This window comes from Danio rerio, chromosome 20 (genome assembly GCF_052040795.2).
Source record: "Danio rerio strain M-AB ecotype USA chromosome 20, GRCz13ab, whole genome shotgun sequence".
NCBI lineage: Eukaryota > Metazoa > Chordata > Actinopteri > Cypriniformes > Danionidae > Danio > Danio rerio.
In genome coordinates, this window is record NC_141040.1 from 8,224,578 (window position 1) to 8,243,101 (window position 18,524).

General features: G+C 42.6%; 1 protein-coding gene across 4 annotated transcripts in view; it reads left to right on the plus strand.

Moving 5' to 3' along the window:
• The window catches only part of prkaa2 (protein kinase, AMP-activated, alpha 2 catalytic subunit), a 57,325-nt gene that overhangs the window by 21,366 nt on the left and 17,435 nt on the right, over positions 1-18,524 (plus strand). For 3 of the 4 annotated variants that reach the window (XR_015518155.1, XR_015518154.1, XM_087298033.1), the window contains exons 4-8: positions 1,465-1,609; positions 3,416-3,503; positions 3,748-3,972; positions 8,855-9,356; positions 10,494-10,620. Coding sequence is in view for 1 of the 4 variants with exons in the window: in XM_087298033.1 (XP_087154159.1) it covers positions 1,465-1,609; positions 3,416-3,503; positions 3,748-3,972; positions 8,855-9,356; positions 10,494-10,620 (1,087 nt within the window). In the remaining 3 variants the exon portion in view is untranslated. Of the gene's footprint in view, positions 1-1,464; positions 1,610-3,415; positions 3,504-3,747; positions 5,735-6,283; positions 8,221-8,854; positions 9,357-10,493; positions 10,621-18,524 lie in introns of those variants that run through there. The other variant, XR_015518156.1, reaches the window with a different exon arrangement.

Sequence of the window (18,524 nt, forward strand, 5' to 3'; positions counted from 1 at the left end):
ATGATAATTGTTTAAATATATAATTAATTTAATTATTAATTAATTTAATTAATAATCATTAAGATAATTGGGCTTTGACTAATGTCAAAAAATCTGTTATTTAATAATCCTATTATTTATCCTCATTTGATCATCATTATATATGTATTTAATGTATTTGTAAAAAATAATTATGCATTTATACAATACTTTATAAGTACTACATAATACTGTAAAAAAAAAAAGAAGAAGTGTAATCACCATTACAGAGAGATAGATAGAAATATAATTTATAAAAATGAACAAATAATTCAAAACAATTTTACTGGGATGCTAATATTATAATTATGATTGAAATAAGTGTGCCTTTGGTATCATATTCCAAATATATCCAAAAAAATATATATATTTACCGCTTATCCGAGGCTGGGTCGCGGGGGCCGGAGTCTTAGAAAAGAAGCCCAGACTTCCCTCTCCCCAGACACTTTCTCCAGCTCACGAGGCTTTCCCAGGCCAGCCGAGAGACATAGTCCTTACTGCATGTCATGGTTCTTTCTCAAGGCCTCATCCCGGTGGGACATGCTTGGAACACCTCCCTAGGTAGTCGTCCAGGAGGCATCCAAAACAGATGCCCGAGCCACCTCAGCGGACTTCTCTTAATGTGGAGGAGCAGCGGCTCTAATCTGAGCTCCTCACCCTATCCATAAGGGTGCGTCCTGCCACCCTGTCTCGGCCACTTGTATCTGAGATCGTATCTATTTGGTCATGACCCAAAGCTTATGACCATAGGTGAGAGTATGAACGTAGATTGACCAGTAAATCGAGAGCTTTGCCTTTTGGCTCTGCTCCTTCTTTACCACAAAAATTATTTTAGAAATATTAAACATTGTGCTTAAACTACTTGTTCAAGCACTGCAACAACTGCATTTTGTTAATGTTTTTGTATTGTTTCTAGTCTAGTTTATAGACAAGCAAAAAATACATCAAAATTAAGTGTGATTTTACTTAAAACACGCATAATAATCTGCCAGGGAATTAGGCAAAATAATGTCAAAGTCAAAACAAGGGTATTTTTCTTACCTCATAGGCTGTTTATTTACCCTAAGGAAAAACTCACTTAACATTAATGTATTATTTCTGAAAAGAAGACACTATTTTGTGCTTGTTTAGAAAATGCTTCTTGAGTTGACTTGAATAGAATTTGTATATAATTGGACTAGAAAAAAGATAAAAGCTCTAATTAAGATTTTTTTTGCAGTGTGTTCATGCCTCATTTCACACACACACACACACACACACACACACACACACACACACACACACACACACACACACACACACACACACACACACACACACACACACACACACACACACGCACACACACACACACACACAAACTAATCATAGAACTCTCCAATGATACTTGTTTTTAGAAATGTCAATGTTTTAAAAGAGAATCTGCCATATGTCTGTGATTTTCAGGTGGAGGATGCCGAGGCCAGGCGTCTGTTCCAGCAGATCATCTCAGCTGTGGATTACTGCCACAGACACATGGTGGTGCACAGAGACCTCAAGCCAGAGAATGTGCTGCTGGATGGCAACATGAATGCCAAGATCGCTGACTTTGGTACACACACACACACACACACACACACACACACACACACACACACACACACACACACACACACACCAGTCTTTCTGGGGATTTCCGATAGACATTATGATTTTTATACTATACAGACATCTTTATACTATATATTTTTCCTACTCCAACCCACCCCTAAATCAGCACTCACAGGTAACAATTAGCATTTTTACATTTTCAAAATACATCATTCTGTGTGATTTATAAGCTATTTTACACATGGGGTCCAAAAAAACTAACAAGGTCAAGATTCACTGGTTTTGCTACAGAAAATAAGGAATACAACATACACACACTCATACAGCCACATAAAAACAGCTAATGTTGTGCAGATGGCGAGGGACTGTTGCCAAGCAACCAGCTGCAGTATTGCCCCACGTCCACTCATTTACTTTGTATGAGGCCTGGGGTCTGTTCTTCTTACTTCGCTCAAATTTTCTAAGATAATTTGACCGATCCTGGATCTGTTCATCTTGATAACTGATCTCTGGCTAATTTGGTTGTTCAAACAAGTTTACGTATCAGATAAAATGTCTGGATGAACTGATCTAAGATCGCTGCGTGTGTCTTGAAGGACAGAGCTATCGATCCTTGAAATCATGATCTGCGGTGCATTTATTGGCTTGACGGCACAGCAGCATATATATATATATATATATATATATATATATATATATATATATATATATATATATATTTACATTTAGTCATTTAGCAGACGCTTTTATCCAAAGCGACTTACAAATGAGGACAAGGAAGCAATTTACACAACTATAAGAGCAACAATGAATAAGTGCTGTAGGCAAGTTTCAGGTGTGTAAAGTCTAAGAAGGAAAGCATTCGTAATGTAAGTATTTTATTTTATTTTTTACAGTTAGTGGTATAGCTAGAGAGGCAATTGCAGATTAGGAAGTGAAGTGGAGACTAAATAGTTGAGTTTTTGGTCGTTTCTTGAAGACAGCAAGTGACTCTGCCGTTCTGATGCAGTTAGGGAGTTCATTCCACCAACTGGACAGACTGAATGCGAGAGTTCGGGAAAGTGATTTCTTCATTCACTGAACGCAAGTTTCTGGAGGGCACATAGATCTGCAGAAGTAAGAGCAGATAAGAATGAGCAAAGCCAGAGGTTGCTTTGTAGGCAAACATCAGAGCTTTGAATTTGATGTGAGCAGCAACTGGCAGCCTGTGCAAACGGGTGAGTAGCGGAGTGACATGTGCTCGTTTAGGTTCATTAAAGACCATTCGTGCTGCTGCGTTCTGGAGCAGCTGAAGAGGTTTGATAGAGTTTGCTGGAAGCCCCGCTAGTAGAGAGTTGCAGTAATCCACTCTGGAGAGAACAAGAGCTTGAACAATGAGTTGAGCTGCATGTTCAGATAAGAAGGGTCGGATCTTTCTGATGTTGTAGAGTGCGAATCTGCACGATCGAGCAGTTCTAGAAATGTGGTCAGAGAAGTTTAGTTGGTCATCAATCGTTACTCCAAGGCTTTTCACCATTTTGGATGCAGTAATGGTTGCCCCATCCATCTGGTCATGGTGCAGAGTCGGGTTGGCAGAAACTTCAAGCATTTTCGTTTTCGCAAGGTTAAGCTGAAGATGATGATCTTTCATTCAGTGTGAAATGTCCGACAGGCAGGCTGAGATGCAAGCTTTTTTTTTTCTTTTTTATATATTTATTATTCTATTATATATTCCACTATAATTTATAATACCATGGTACAAATTCTGTTTTATTTTCTTGACTTGGCCAGTCAAATCATCAGTGTTAAGTATTGCTGTGTACGACAGGTCTGTCAAACATGATGTCAGACGGAGAGTTCCTGAGGACAAGCTGCGGATCACCAAACTACGCCGCACCAGAGGTCATATCCGGAAGGTAAAAGGTCATCAAATCAACTTTATTTGACAATCATACCATGTATGATATTTACAATTCTGGACCAGGACAATGATAACAATGACACACTTCACTCCAGTAGTTGACAGCAATCTATCAAAGCATGCTGTATGATTTACTGTATAGACTCCATCCACATAAATATTATATCAGGCTTGCATCCATTTTTTATGTAGGACCGCTCTTGGGTCTCATTCAGACTCTGTGTTGTGCTGTGTTTCAGGCTGTATGCTGGTCCAGAGGTGGACATCTGGAGCTGTGGTGTTATTCTCTATGCACTGCTTTGCGGGACGCTGCCGTTTGATGATGAACACGTGCCCACTCTCTTCAAAAAGATCCGTGGAGGGGTTTTCTACATCCCCGAATACCTCAACCGCTCTGTCGCCAGTCTGCTGATGCTCATGCTGCAGGTGGACCCGCTGAAGAGAGCTACTATCAAAGACATCAGGTTCATAATGGCCAGCACACTTCATAACTTGTACTCACTGCCAGTGATATATAGTATGATATACACTCACTGGCCATGTTGTTAACATTTATTGTGTGAGAAATATGATGTAAGGATGTTCTTTAATCAAGAATATTTTTACACCATTCATTTTCTTTTCTGCTTAGTTCCTTAATTAATAAGGATCGCCACAGCGGAATGATCCACCAACTTATCTAGCATATGTTTTACTCAGCTGATGCCCTTCAAGCTGCAACCTTTCACTGGGAAATACCCATACACTCTCATTCACACACATACATTACGGAGAGTTTAGCTTACCCAATTCACCTATAGCCTACATGTCTTTGGACTGTGGGGTAAAACAGAGCACCCAAAGGAAACCCACGCAAACATGAGGAGAACATGCAAACTCCTCATAGAAATGCCAACTGACCCAGCCGAGGCTCAAACCAGCGACCTTCTTGCTGTGGTCATGCTACTATTATTGAACTGTCAAACATTTCACCAAGCCGTAGCTAAACTTCAGTTATAAAACTTGATGATTTTTTGTTTGTTTGCTTAATTACATTTTTATTGAACATATTTTAGTTGCTTACTTTTTTAAATAGCATAAAAGTTTTATACTTTTGAGCAAATACCAAGTTTTTCAGAATTTTTGATCCAAACTCTTACCTAATACTGCCAATAGTAAATTATTTTTATTCATCGTTATGCTTTTCTACATTAGTTAAAAAATATCTTCATTTTAAAAATCAGTAGGATGTTATTAACCATTCATTAATTTATTTTGAGCTTAGTCCCTTTATTAATCAGGGGTCACCACAGCGGAATGAACCAGTTTGATATTATGAACCAAAGTTATAATATTTCAGAAGGTTCATAATTAAATATACTTTATTTAAATTGATTAAACTAATTAAACAATAATAATAACTAGTAATTAATTTAAATCAGTTAATACATTGTCTAAAAATCTGGGTGTTTATCAGAACATTTAAAAAATAACGTTATGCAACTTAATGTGAATCAGATACCATAGAATACACAAGACGTGTCACTTGTATAGTTTTGAACGGGGAGAAGTGTAATGGTCAATTTGGTGAATGAAGCCTCACCTACTAGTACAGGAGCCAATCAGCGATCGCTGTATAGACTGACGAATCACCAAGTTAAGGGCTTCGACCAGCCTTGAGTTTCTGCAGATTTTCTATGATTAGAATGTTTAGGCAAGGCAAGGCAAGTTTATTTATGTAGCACATTTCATACACAGTGACAATTCAAACTACTTTACATAAACTTTTAAACACGTATGAGAAAAATAAATAAATAATAATATAAAAACAGGTTAAGATGTGTTAAAACAGGTTATAAAAGAACGAAAAAGAAAAGAAAGACATAATAGTGCGATCTGTCAGACATGGCACAGTGCTCATTCAGTAAAGGCACAGCTAAACAAATGTGTTTTCAGTCTCGATTTAAATGTACCTAATGTTGGAGCACATCTGATCATTTCTGGAAGCTGATTCCAGCAGCGAGGGGCGTAGTAGCTGAAAGCCGATTTACCTCGCTTTGACTGAATTCTTGGAATTTTTTGTTTAAATGATCCTAAAGATCTGAGTGATCTGTTAAGTTTGTATTCAGTGAGCAAATCTGTAATGTATTGAGGCCCTAGGCCATTTAGTGGTTTATAGACAAGTAATAATACTTTAAAATCTATTCTGAATGAAACTGGGTGTAAAGACCTGAGGATAGGCGTGATGTGCTTGTCAGGCTCGGGGATCGAACCCGGGTCCCTGGCGTGTGAGTGTGGACTCCTTACCACTGAGCCACTGGTAGTTGAAGAACCCAGCAATGAGACACTATCAGGTTCCTTGAGGAGTTTTATTAGCAACAAAAAACAATCTTCAAAATGGAAGACGAAAAACAGTTAACAAAAACAGGAAACTTCAGGTTTCAAAAAATTCAAGTAAACAAAAACAGGAAACTTCAGGTTTCAAAAGGTACATCAACTTAGACAGGCAAAAACTTCTGAACAGAAAAAATCAAAAAAGCTCCAAGGAATATTAGATACAAGAGACTAGCTTAAATCAACAAGAAGGAAAAACTCACTGTAGGTGACAGGCATGGGTCAACAATAACCGAGCAAAGAACAGAGGAAAAAAGGGTTACTTTTATACAAACAACTAAACAAGGAACATGTGAAACTGATCTCGGTGATTACAGGTAACCAAAAAAGAAAAGTTGAAATGGCGACATCTAGTGGCGAATAAAAAACATTACATGAGAAATTAACCAAAAACCCTGACAGTGCTCTGATTTTCTGGTGCTGGTCAAATCCTGGCCGCAGCATTCTGGATGAACTGCAACTGTCTGACTGTCTTTTTGGGAAGACCAGTGAGAAGGCCGTTACAGTAATCCACCCTACTGCTGATAAAAGCATGAACAAGTCTTCACTGGAAACCAAGCATCTAATTCTTGCAATGTTTTTGAGATGATAGTATGCTGATTTATTTACTGCTTTGACATGAGGATTGAACCTCAGATGTGACTCCAGAATCACACCAAGATTCTTCACCTTATTTTTTGTTGTTTGATCTTTAGAGCCAAGGTACGCATTCACCTTGAGAACCTCATATCTTTTCCCAAACGCAATAACTTCAGTTTTCTCTGAACATCCAAATGTTAATTTCATCAATGTGTTGGCAGAAGGTGTCAATGGGGCTGTAGTCATTAGACAGTAAGGCTAAGTAGATCTGAGTGTCATCAGCATACTGTAGCTGTGGTAGGAGATTTGGTTCTTTCTCATTATTTGGCTCAGAGGGAACATGTAAAGGTTGAACAGGAGAGGTGCCAGAAGCGAGCCTTGTGGGACTCCACATGTCATGGGTGTCCACCTCAACCTATGGTCACCTTTTACTGACATAGTAACCTCTCCCTTTAAGATCTGAACCAGTTGAGGACCGTGCCAGACAGCCCAACCCAGTTTTCCAGCCTATCCAGAAGTATGCTGTTATCGACAGTGTCAAATGCAGCAATGAGATCGAGCAATACCAGCCCTGTTAGTTTGCCTAATCTGGATTTAGGCATTTATAATTGATTATCTTTATAAGAGCACTCTTTGTAGGTTGTTTAGGGTGCACTCACACTATACAGTTGCCTTGAACTGGGCCAAAGCATGCTTGCCCCCCCTCTCATCTCCCCTGAAGGCCCGCACTCACATTGCATTAGCGCCTGAGCGTGTGTTCAGTTTAAGAAGCGCTCTCGATCAGCACAGTGGAAATTTCTTTAGTTATATTGTTTTAGTCATTTGGAATGCAGTGACACGCAGTCAAATATTTTGCTGAACAGATCAGCTACTTTTGATGCTCAAATACAACCATGAAGTCCTCGTGCTGCAGGAATTATGAAGTTTGCTAAAGATGCAGCTGTGGTGCAGTAAGTGATTTGTGTCTCTAATAATCTACAACAGTTTGTGTTCATTGAAGAGTAAGAATGATTCATAAATACATATGAACAGTCTCTCAAAAGTCACGTCTTGTCTTCAGTTTCGTGCTCAGGCGCGCTTTGCACTCACACAACGAGCGTACTGTGCCTGAGCTCAAGTGAACCTCGCTTTGGCACACCTCTTCCAACCGGGCCAGGGCCGGCCAAGTGAACCGCACGTGAGCCCGATTCAGAGCACTCCCACTTCTCAAACGATCTGGGAAACGGGCCTGGGCATGGTTCGGATGGCATAGTATGAATGCCCCTTTAGAAATTGAACTAAAGACATAGTTGTCCTAAAATGACTATAGAACACACAAGGCGTTTTACTTGTATAGTTTTGAATAGGGAAAAGTGTAACGTTTAACATGGTGAAAGAAGCTCCACCTTCTAGTACATGAGCCTATCAACAATCGCTATAGACTGATGAATCTCCAAGCGAGGGGCTTCAACCAGCCTTGAGTTTCTGCAGATTTTGTGTGATTAGAACGCTTTGAAATTAAACTAAAGACATAGTTGTTTAAATATATTGGTGATTCCTAATATGAAATTTAATCTTAAGCTTTGCAAGCAATTTTGGATAATTTGATGTTTTCCCATCCAGACAGAATGCCAGAGCATACTGCCAGAGAGGTGTTTTAAAGACGCCCGTGAGTGAAATGACTTGCCTTAAGGGACTTTGTGTAAATGTTAAGGGAACATTTTTACTACCTAAAATTGTTAGCTGGGTACATGCAGGCCAGTATTTGGTATCACTTTGTGAAAATAAATAAATAAATAAATAAATAAATAAATAAATAAATAAATAAAAACACACCCTGACAACATCTCTGCTTTCACAAAAATCGCATTTACGTAGTTTCAAGAGTTCACACTTAGATACTGTTTGACAACTTGTTAGCAAGTTAGCAGGTTTGGCATGCTGTCCCGGGAGAGAACCCTGAGTTTGGAGATAGTGGAGCCTAGGGCTCCCGCCAGGTCCATAGAGCATGTGAGGGGAGTACAAGATCAGGTGTTTTCGAGAGCTCCCCTAGGCAAAAGAGGAAAGGAGGAGAAGGGGTGGATGGGGAGTTTCTTCGGGAAAACAAAGATAAGGGAGTAGTTCTTAGCTAGGTTACTTATAGTGTGTTTGGATCAATCTGATTGGCTAACTAATGAGTGTAGATGAGTGGCCAGCTGCAGTCAATCATATCATGTGCTCCTCTCGAAATTAGTTTTTGAAACTTCATTTATACGGAGACAATAATTATAGCTTTTGCTTTCAAAAACTTCATAAATTTTCAACAGTGTGCTCTTTCAGTCCTCCAAAACACCATTGTTTTGCAAATGAACAACAAATAAAATGCATAAAATGATGTAGAGATTGTTAATACAGAAATTTCCTCTAATTTGACAGAGAGCATGAATGGTTCAAACAGGATCTTCCTGGCTACCTGTTCCCTGAGGACCCCTCATATGATGCCACAGTAGTGGATGAAGAGGCCGTGCGTGAGGTGTGTGAGAAGTTTGAATGCACTGAAGCTGAAGTGCTGAGCAGCCTGTACAGCGGAGACCCTCAAGACCAGCTGGCGGTGGCGTATCACCTCATCATCGACAACCGGCGGATCATGAACCAGGCCAGCGAGTTTTACCTGGCTTCTAGTCCCCCGACCAGCTCCTTCATGGAGGAGGGCATGCCTCTGCCACCTGGAGTCAAACCTCACCCTGAACGCATGCCGCCGCTGCTGGCCGACAGCCCTAAAGCACGTTGCCCCCTGGATGCCCTTAATACCACTAGACCCAAACCGCTGGCCGTCAAGAAGGCAAAGTGGCACCTGGGCATCCGGAGCCAGAGCAAACCCTACGACATCATGGCAGAGGTTTACAGAGCCATGAAACAGCTGGAGTACGAGTGGAAAGTGAGTTGCTCAAGCACAAATTTGCATGTTTGTGGCAGGACACTAAAAGCGAAGACACTGTTTTTTAAGCAGCTGTCAATTTTGAGATTCACCTTTTTTTGTCTAATGTAACAAAAAGATTCAAAATTCACAAATTCAAAAGGGTTTTTTTTTTTTGTCGCACTTAAAGAGCCCCTATTATTCATTAAAAACGATCATATTTGGGTTTTAAGGGTCTCCGACAACAGGCTGATTTGCATGCAAGGTCTAAAACACTTTCATTGTCTTAAAATATGCATTTATTTTTACCTAACGACTCCCATATGAATCGTTCAGAGATTCATTTGTTCCCAAACCCCTCCCTTGACGCTAATCTGCACTGATTGGACTGATGACTGCCTGTTGCGATTGGTCGACAGCGTTCAGCGCGAGACAGAGTGAAATGCCCAGCCGGTAACCAGTGACCTTGGGGTGTGGGTATTTTGAAAACCACACTTTTTTTATGCTGTTTGTCCACACGAAGGCTGAATATTGGGTAACTGAAACTGAAACTTTCTGGTCAAGGTGAAGATTTTCAAAAACTCCAGGTACGATGTGGTCCTGTGGACACTACAACTGGAGGATTCACCTTATGATGTCAGCTATTTCCTTTAATATTTTGTCTTCTGGGGAAAGTCTTATTTGTTTTATTTTGGCTAGAATAAAAGCAGGTTTAAATATTTTGAAACCTTTTACTTAAGACCAATATTATTAGCCCCCTTAACCAATATATATTTTTGATTGTCTGCAGAAGAAACTACTGTTATACAATAACTTGCCTAATTACCATAATTAAGCCTTTGAATCACACATTAATCTGAATGCTTGTATTTTGAAAAATATCTAGTAAAATAGTATGTGCTGTCATCACAGCAGAGATAAAATATGAAATATTAAACAAAAATTTTGAACCCAACTATATCCAGAATTTTCTGGGTTTTTTTGTATTAGAAATGTATGGCAATGTATATGCTATATATTTAATGAAATAATAACGCTAAAGAAAAATTGTTCTAAAAAAAGTGGTGAAAATTATAAATTGTATTATTTTTACCCTGTTCATCTGCATTGTGTTGCCTTGCTTATTAAAAAAACCAAGTTTCGATGTGTGTGATTTAGGTGGTGAACCCGTATCACCTAAGAGTGCGCCGGAAGAATCCTGTCACAGGGAATTTCGTGAAAATGAGTCTGCAGCTCTACCAGGTGGACAATCGCAGCTACCTGCTCGACTTTAAGAGCATTGACGGTAAGGAATACTCAATACCTGGCAGCTAGCTCTCTGCAACTCTCCTCTCCACCCAGGCCCGGATTGGCTAATCGGGTGGACCGGGAGAATTCCCGGTGGGCCGGTCTGTTTTTTTGGCCGCGAGGGCCGGTGTTCCTAGCTCCAGAATCTGTTGCTCTAAGCAGTCACACTTTTTAAAAATAATTTATTTATTTACTTGACCACAGCCTTCTTATTCATTATTTTACCGCAGCTCTGCTCTTTTTATCTATTTTCTCGTAGCCTTGTGAGCAAGATGCAGCCTGCAGGTTAATGATGATATAACTAGATAAGTCACTATTTACTGTACAGCTGTTGTGGTACAGTGATAAGGACGTTAGGGTATGACGCCACCAATACGGGTTCGGACCTCGTCTGAATGACATTTTTTTTTTTTTTTTTCATTTTTATTGTTAAGACATATAATACTGTAAGGGTTGTTGAACATTTGAAGTTCTAAAACAGCTGTTTTCTCAAAAAAAGACATGATAGTGTAATTAGAAACTGAATTGGAAATGACCTTATTTTATTATAGTCAGAGGTGGGCCGGTCTAAGGCTTGAAACTCCAGGGCTGAAAAAGAGTCCCACTCCGGCCCTGTCTCCACCAATCAGCTGGTGTGTGGTGTGCGGTCTGGCACCAAAATGTGGTGTGCGGTCTGGCACTTTTCTGAGTGCCCAGAAAGCGCTTTATAAATGTAAGGGATTATTATTATCGGTCTGTCAGTATTTACAGACTTTTTTATGTGAGTTAAACCTAACAATATGATGATCTTCTTGCTGAAGTAGGAAAGCAACTTCAAAGAACTGCAAAAAGCATGGTTGGAACTAATCCTCTAGACCTTAGTTTGAATACACAGTTTCTGGTTCTGTTCAATCCCGAGTTATCCCCCTATTCCCTATTTCTTTCGAACAGTTTGGAATACTTTGAAATTTCGAGCACTGGTGAATCATCGACAATGAAGGATTTTGAAAGCTTAAAGTTCTCGTTCTCACATTTGATGTAATTTGTTTCCAAAGATTTTCTTAACACAGTTCAGTTTTAGCAATCTTCAGACTGACAGTTGTTTTCCCTTATTAGTTCACTACAAAAACTATACATATACATATAAAGCACATATACATATAAAGCACAAAGCCAAATGTACCTCCCAAGCTACAGTTACATGACAACAATGTAGCCACAATATAGTTTTACCCCTTTTATTTGAAAGTTTCACGTTTCCACGCTTTTAAAACAATCTGTTTACATATTCGTAAAAATCAGAAACATTGCATATGCCAGACCAGTTTTTGTCACTGTCACCATAGTAAATGTTACCAGTAGGGAAGCGACAACATGCCGTTGGCGGCTCAGCGCTGGTTTGTATGTAGAATTTTCCATGTGTGCTAGATGCATCTTCGCTGTTGGTTGTAATTTCCACACTTTGCTGATGAATCATTAGCAAACACTTGAGCAACACCAACACTACCACATAATCCACCATTTTTGTGTGTTTGTTTGTGCTTGTTTTTGATCTACACCTCTGTAACTCTGCACAAATGATGTCATCATTTTCAAAGAGTCTTGTTTTTTTGTTTACACAGAATATGAGTTTTGAACTGTAGGCCTATATAAACTCCAAACAGTGATTTTTGATCACCTTAATATGTCCAAAGTCATAACTGAACTAAACAGAAATGTAATTAAGACATGTGGAGTATGCAGATATTAGTGACTATTGAAGTAAACACTGCAATCAAACTATTACCGTCATGTAAGACTTTGCCATATTTTCCGACAAGATCCACACACGTGGCTGTCAGTAAAGGACCGCACACACACACACACACTTACACATCGCGAAATGCTGAAGTTTTTTTTTTTTTCATTCCATTTGGCGTGTGTTATTAAATTCCATCACACTCTCACCTTACTCTTTATTTGTGTCTAATACCCCAGTTTGTCACAGTGGCATGAATGAAATGTTAAAGGGAAACTGCCTGACTGCAGTTAAAGTCAGGCATCCTGCTGATTTGATTCAAAACAGCACTTTTTTGTCAGGCGGCTCACTGTTCAGGTATACATCCGCGCTAAAATATCAAGGTGAAAGTCATCATAGCTTGCGCAAAACAGACCCAGCTCCCAACCCAACTTTAAGAATAGATTAACGACGATATATTTTTTTTATCGCGCGACAAGTGTCTTGCAGTAAACAGCATGTTAACGCTGATAACGGCTCACCAATAATATATATATATATATATATATATATATATATATATATATATATATATATATATATATATATATATATATATAAATTAGTATATACGGTTGTGCGTGTGACGTATCTGAAGAGCAGTGGGTGACGTATCTGAAGAGCGGTGGGAGCATGGGGGGTGTGTGCGTGCGATGTATCTGAAAACAGCGGTTGGGTTGAGTTGCGCGCGACGTACCTGTTGAGCAGTGGGGTGAGTTGCGTGCTGAAGAGCGGTGGGGTTGAGTTGCGCCCGACGTACCTAAAGAGCTGGGAGGGATGCGGTGGAGACTATTTAAGGACCGGGCAGAAGACGCGCGATTTTGAAAAAGGTGCACATATCCATTATTACGTGCGTTATATAATAATATTGTCAGGTGTGTCTGTATAAAGGACCCAAAAGCAGAGGAGTTCAATTCAATAGGGTTTTTTAATAAAGTAAGCAAAAAGAAAGTGACTCAGCGCTTGCTGAGATCCCAGAGCAGATCTTGAACTTTAGTAAAAAATAAACTGAAAACTGGACCACAGGCAATGTTCAACAGTACAGGAAAAATGCCAACAAAAATTAGTAGCACCACATGAAAAAGAAAAATCAGGAGTGGGCTAAATTTCAATCAAAAAATAAAGTTAGTTTTTGGTCCAGGCCTGGTAATGCAGGAGAAGGGCAATGGCAACGCAAAAGATCAGCTCTCCAGTAGGGCAGACCAAATCCGGGATGGATCCAGGGAACTGGACAGAGAACACAATGATAATACAACAGACCGACAAGAAGGCTGTAAGAAATCCAACACTCTGACAAAAGGAGAAGCGAAACACCCTCAGATATAGGAGCAGCAATTAGCAGAAATGAAAGGCAGCTGGCAGTAACATGTGAGGCTACTAATTGTAAAAGACGATCAGCTGAGTAAAGTTACACAGCAATTTGGAGACAAATTAGAATGTTGTCAGTAAGGAAAGATAGAAAACGCTGTCAGAAAAGAAAGAGGGCAAAGTTCAAACCCGGGTTCTGACAGTACCCCTCTCCCCAGGAACGCCTCCCGGCGTACCAGAGATTTGAGGCAACTGCCGATGGTGGAATTCCTCAATGAGCGCATGGTCCAGAATGTCCCGAGCTGGGACCCAACATCTCTCTTCTGGGCCGTACCCCTCCCAATCTACTAGATATTGAAAACCTCTACCTCGCCTCCTTGAATTAAGAATCTTTCTGACGGTGAAGGCTGGAGAGCCTTCAACCATCAGGGGAGGAGGAGGAGAGGGTGTAGAAGAAAGGGGGGAGTGGGGAGAACGCAAGACAGGTTTGACACAAGAAACATGGAAAACAGGGTGGACACGGCGTAGACTCCAGGGTAGCCGAAGCCGCACCGCCACCGGACTGATCACCTTGGTAATGAGGCATGGTCCAATGAATCGGGGTGCCAATTTACGAGCAGGGACCCGAAGTGGCAGGTCCTTAGTGGAGAGCCACACCTTTTGACCACAGACATATTTGGGTGCATCAGCTCGGTGGCGGTCAGCAGTTCTCTTGGTGCGTTCCCTGGTCCGCAACAGTGCCTGCCTGGCCCTTTTCCAGGTGCGGCGGCAGCGTTGAATAAATGCTTGGACCGAGGGAACGGCAGCATCGGCCACCTGGGAAGGAAACACAGGGGGTTGGTAACCAAGACAACACATGAAAGGAGACAGCCCAGTCGACGACACCGGCAACGAGTTGTGAGCATATTCTGCCCACACCAACTGCTGACTCCAGGAAGAGGGGTTATGGGAAGCCAGGCATCGGAGCATCCGCCCAAGATCCTGGTTTGCACGCTCAGTCTGGCCGTTGGTCTGTGGATGGAATCCTGACGACAGACTAGCAGTAGAACCAATCTGTCGGCAGAACTCCCTCCAAAAGTGGGAAATGAACTGGGGCCCCCTGTCAGAGACCACATCCTCCGGAAGACCATGAATCCGGAAGACATGGTCCACGACCACCCGGGCCATCTCCCTAGCAGATGGAAGTTTGGGGAGGGGAATGAAGTGGACCGCCTTGGAAAAGCGGTCCACCACAGTGAGGATCACAGTATTGCCATCGGATGGAGGGAGACCAGTGACAAAATCCATGGCAATATGTGACCAGGGGCGGGAGGGAATGGGGAGAGGATGAAGCAGACCAACGGGACGAGAATTAGAGGATTTATTTTGAGCACAGACCGAGCATGCACCCACAAACCGGCGGATGTCCTCCACCATGGCTGGCCACCAAAAGCGCTGACGAACGGCAGCCAGCGACCTCCTTATGCCTGGATGGCAAGCGAACCTGGAGGAATGACCCCACCGAAGGACAGCTGCTCGGGCCGACACAGGAACATACAACAGACCCACCGGACATCCCTTGGGCACCTGGACTTTGGCTAAGGCTCGCCTGACAAGGCCCTCAACACCCCAGATAACAGCCCCCACCACATGGCCCCTGGGCAAAATGGTATCAGGGTGGGGATTGCCATACGGAGTGCCAAAGCATCGTGACAAGGCATCTGGTTTACCATTCTTAGAACCAGGTCTGTAAGAAAGAGTAAAATTAAAGCGCCCAAAGAACAATGCCCAGCGAGCCTGTCGGGAGTTCAGCCTCTTGGCTGTCTGAATATACTCCAGATTCCTGTGGTCGGTCCATACCACAAAAGGTTCAGCTGCCCCCTCCAGCCAATGACGCCACTCCCCCAAAGCCAGCCGCACTGCCAGCAGTTCCCGGTTACCGATGTCGTAGTTCCGCTCTGCAGGAGACAAACGGTGAGAATAGTAAGCACAAGGGTGCAATTTATTGTCTTTAGGGCATATCTGAGAAAGAACTGCTCCGACACCCACCTCTGATGCATCAACCTCCACCACAAATTGTCGTGCTGGGTCAGGTAGGACAAGGATTGGCGCAGTTGTAAATCGAGACTTTAATTCTCTAAAAGCTGCCTGAGCAGCTATAGACCAGCAAAAATGAGATTTGGTGGAGGTTAATGCTGTCAGAGGGGCCGCTACCTGGCTGTAGTTGCGAATGAAACGCCTATAGAAATTCGCAAAGCCCAAGAATTGTTGTAGAGCTTTGCGTGAGCCAGGAACCGGCCAGTCGGAGACAGCTCTTACCTTTTCTGGATCCATTCGAATGCCCTCCACCGAAATTATGGAACCCAAGAACGGAACTGACTGGGCATGAAAAAGGCATTTCTCTGCTTTGACAAATAACTGATTCTCCAGCAGCCTCTGCAACACTCGTCTGATGTGCTGGATGTGCACCTGGAGAGAGGGAGAAAAGATGAGAATGTCATCCAGGTACACAAAAACAAATTTGTTTATCATGTCTCTCAGCACATCATTGACGAGTGCCTGGAAGACAGCTGGGGCATTGGACAGCCCAAAGGGAAGAACTAAATATTCAAAGTGCCCAGTGGGGGTGTTAAAGGCGGTCTTCCACTCATCGCCCTCCCTAATCCGGACCAAATGGTACGCGTTGCGCAGGTCCAACTTTGTGAAAACCCTTGCTCCCTGCAGGATTTCGAAGGCTGTTGACATTAGAGGAAGGGGGTACCTGTTTTTAATGGTTATGTCATTGAGCCCTCGATAATCAATGCAGGGACGCAAGGAGCCGTCTTTCTTTTTCACAAAGAAGAACCCTGCTCCGGCCGGAGATGAGGAGGAGCGGATGATGCCGGCTGCCAGAGAATCAGACAAATACTTCTCCATGGTCGCTCGTTCTGGGGCTGACAAAGAGAAGAGCCGCCCTCGAGGAGGTGAGGTACCAGGTAGGAGGTTAATAGCACAATCATACGGCCGGTGGGGGGGGAGAGATGCAGCTCGGGATCGACTGAAAACCATGCGCAGATCGTGGTAAACCCCTGGAACCCGGGAGAGATCAACATCCTCCTCCTGCAAAACAGAAACAGAAGAAGGCAAAGGTGCTGACACAAGACAATTAGCATGACAAGAAGATTTCCAAGTTATAATAGTGTTCTCTGCCCAGTTAATGTGTGGATTATGTAAAGATAGCCATGGATGGCCCAACACTATGGGGGTAGCTGGTGACTCAAAAAGGTAAAACACCAATTCCTCCCGGTGGTTGCCAGAAGTGACCAGACTCACCGGCACAGTGATGTGGGAGATGACAGCTAGCTCACGGCCATCCAGTGTGGAGACAGACACGGGATCCACTAGAGGCTGGATGTGAACCCCTTTAAGATGAGCCCATGTCGAGTCCATGAAGTTGCCCTCGGCACCTGAATCCACAAGCGCAGAGCATGAATGGAGGACATTCTTGATGGACACCATGACAGGCAGTAGGGTGCGGGAGCAGAGGGATGAGGAGATGAAAGTGCCGCTCGCCAGAACTCTCCTGATTACTGGCGAGCACTGGCTTTTACTGGGCAAAGTGAAGCAACATGACCCTGCCCGCCACAGTAGAGACACAGCCCTTTAGACAATCGTCGTTGTTTCTCCTCTGCAGTAAGGCGAAGTCTGCCCACCTGCATGGGTTCAGGCTCAGTTGGACCAAACTTCAATTGGGCAGCAGGAGGCAACTCAGTGGCTTCTGGTCGTGAGCCCTTTAAAACACGACGTCTAAGGTCAAAACGATGATCCAGCCGAATGGCCAGGGAGACTAGTTCATCAAAACGCTCTGGGGGATCACGAGCATAAATTTCATCTTTGATTTTGTCTGTCAAACCATCCAAGAATCGAGCTGACAATGCCGCTTGATTCCACTCGCTGGTTGCTGCAAGTGTGCGGAATTCAATGGCATAGTCTGCCACAGAGCGTCTACCCTGTTGGAGAGCTGCCAGCAGTCGAGACGCTTCCTTTCCGAACACAGACCTATCAAATGTTTTGATCATCTCCTCCTTGAACCGATGAAAGTCAAGACAACACACATCTTCAGCCTCCCAGACTGCTGCCCCCCAGTCTCGGGCCCGACCAGCAAGGAGAGAAATAATGAAAGCCACTTTGGTTCTCTCCGAAGCATAAGTCTGAGGTTGAAGAGAAAACACAACTTCACACTGGGTGAGGAAAGATCGACAATTAGAAGGCTCACCCGAGTAGACTGGTGGGTTGTTAACCCTGGGCTCCAGTTGAGGGATGCGAGTAGTTGTGGATGGCCCTAACCCCTGCTGGAACTGGAGACTATGGAGCTGATCAGAGAGCTCAGCTACCCGGGAGGCCAACATTTCCACTGTATGACGTGCTGAAGTCAGCTCCTGCTCATGGCGGCCTAGCATGGTTCCTTGAAACTCCATTGCAGACAATACAGACGAATCCTCCGCTGGGTCCATACTGGTCAGAGTGTTCTGTCAGGTGTGTCTGTATAAAGGACCCAAAAGCAGAGGAGTTCAATTCAATAGGGTTTTTTAATAAAGTAAGCAAAAAGAAAGTGACTCAGCGCTTGCTGAGATCCCAGAGCAGATCTTGAACTTTAGTAAAAAATAAACTGAAAACTGGACCACAGGCAATGTTCAACAGTACAGGAAAAATGCCAACAAAAATTAGTAGCACCACATGAAAAAGAAAAATCAGGAGTGGGCTAAATTTCAATCAAAAAATAAAGTTAGTTTTTGGTCCAGGCCTGGTAATGCAGGAGAAGGGCAATGGCAACGCAAAAGATCAGCTCTCCAGTAGGGCAGACCAAATCCGGGATGGAT